At 42.5% G+C, this 1983-nt stretch overlaps 1 protein-coding gene across 1 annotated transcript in view; it reads right to left on the bottom strand.

The window, feature by feature from the left end:
- Positions 1-93: 93 nt before the first annotated feature.
- Positions 94-1983, bottom strand: part of RBM34 (RNA binding motif protein 34) — a gene marked incomplete at both ends in the record, with an annotated part of 6421 nt that continues 4531 nt past the window's right edge. The window contains 2 exons of the mRNA XM_010170857.1: positions 94-396; positions 1088-1206. Coding sequence (XP_010169159.1) covers positions 94-396; positions 1088-1206 — 422 coding nt within the window. The remainder of the gene's footprint in view (positions 397-1087; positions 1207-1983) is intronic.

A 1983-nucleotide genomic window follows, 5' to 3' on the forward strand; every position in this document is an offset into this window, starting at 1 on the left:
CCCCAGCCTGAGCCCCAAAAACAACCCCAGCGCTATGAGCAAACAGTATTTATGGCAGAAGGCTCCTGTGTACATCAGTCTCTAGAACAGTACCGAACTCTTGCCCGATTGCTTTTTATCAAAAGGCCGTTTGTTTTTCCCAGCTTTACTTCTAACGATACTTTTTAGTCTTTTCGGTTTAGTGCTCTTTAACGGGATTGCTTTTTCACCAACAAATGAATCATCAGAGCACCTCTTGCTTTTTAACGTGGCATCGACTCTGTCCTTGGGAGCACGAGACTGTTTTGGACTTTTCTGTGGTACTTTCCACTTCTCCCCACAGCGCTTCACTCGTATCTTTCTCCCCATCAGAACGGTCTCGTTGAGTTTCAGAGCAAGATGTACAGCATCCGTATTCTACAAGAACAGACGTTCAGTTTAAAAGCAGCGTTAGTTCCAACTGATGGCTTTCCAATAGCTGCCTGCCTTTCATTTCTGTAAGCGAGATTTTACAATAAAGAGCGCTCAAACAGCTCTGTTTGTTGAATGACACCAGCACACCCACACATCGAGGCACAGACACTTGAAAAGGGGCTCTAAAACAGCTCATGTGAGAAGTGAAAGGTAGAGGCAAAGAGAGGAAGGAGAAATGGAAAAAAAAAAGGTATTGGGCTGCAGGAAATAAACTAAAGAAGATGAAGCTGTGAGACTGCTCTGGGAAAGCAAGCTGTACTGAATCCAAAATGGAGAGCCCGGAAGAATTCCACTCGTATTTTGACACATAAGAAATGGGAGAACATTGCAGTTATTCCAAGCAAACTCATCTGTCCCTCCTTTTAAGTCTTTCTCTCAAAGTTCATTTCTTTCACCCCTACGTTTTACAGCTTTTCTTTGTACACAACCCAGAATAGTTGGCTTTGTATCTGCCTCTGCAGAACTGGTCTTCCAAGTGGCTTTTTAAATGGTAGCATTTCTGTGTCTGTTATGTCACATACAAATAGTAAAAAGTTACTAAAAAAAATAAATAAATGTAAAAGGCTAGAGAGGCAAATCCCAATTCAGATTCAGAGGAACTCCCAGTGTCCTGAGGCACGCCGTGCGTACGTACCTCGAAGAGAACGTAGCCGAAGCCTTTGCCCAGGCCGGTGTTCCTGTCTCTCACAACTCGCACGGCCACTACACCTCCGCAGACAGAAAAGTGTTCTCGCACAGCATCGTCACTGATGTCTGCAGGCAAGCACAATGAAACAGACCCCTCTCCAGTCACACACACAGCTTTAGAAGCCTGGCCCAAATCCAAATATTTTATATTTACCCATTCAGGTACACAAACATATACATTTGCATACAGATGTTAATATATAAATACATACACAATTACCAGTGGTTCGGAAAAATTCCAGCAAGTTAAAACGCAGACTTTATAAAGGGCTATTTACCTGGACAGTTACTGATTCGCTGCCTTTGAAGAGTACAACATAAATCCCAAAGAAGAACAAAGGCAAAGACCGCAATAATTTTTTCAAATAATTTAATTTATGGTTTGAACATAGTGGAAATTAAGATCCACGATATATTTTTGTAGCTCCTTCTTATGCCAGAAACTCTTTCTAAGAATGAATGCTGATGATAATGAGCTTGAAGTCTAATGCTCATTGACTGAGCTGTGAATTTCAGCTGAAGGGGGGAGAAAGGAGTTACTGTTTCCAGCCACAGCTGCTGCACTGACAATGGCCAGATGTGTGAGGCTCTCTCAGTCCCAAGCTTAAGCAGACAGACGAGTGGCACGTACCAATACAAAAATACAGGTTATTCTCTTTTCCATACAGGTTTGCTTCATACTATGGTACATCCCTCTACAGATGTAACTGTATCTCTGCTAAGGGGAGGGGCTGAATTTAACAGCACAGGTTTAATTACAGCAATGGGACTTAGATGTGCTGAGGAAGGTTCAAGCTGCTGAAGTCATTTTCAGAGCACTGCAAATGTCCAGACTGTTTTTTC

This window comes from Antrostomus carolinensis, unplaced genomic scaffold (assembly GCF_000700745.2).
Source record: "Antrostomus carolinensis isolate BGI_N321 unplaced genomic scaffold, ASM70074v2 scaffold29100, whole genome shotgun sequence".
Taxonomy (NCBI): Eukaryota; Metazoa; Chordata; class Aves; order Caprimulgiformes; family Caprimulgidae; genus Antrostomus; species Antrostomus carolinensis.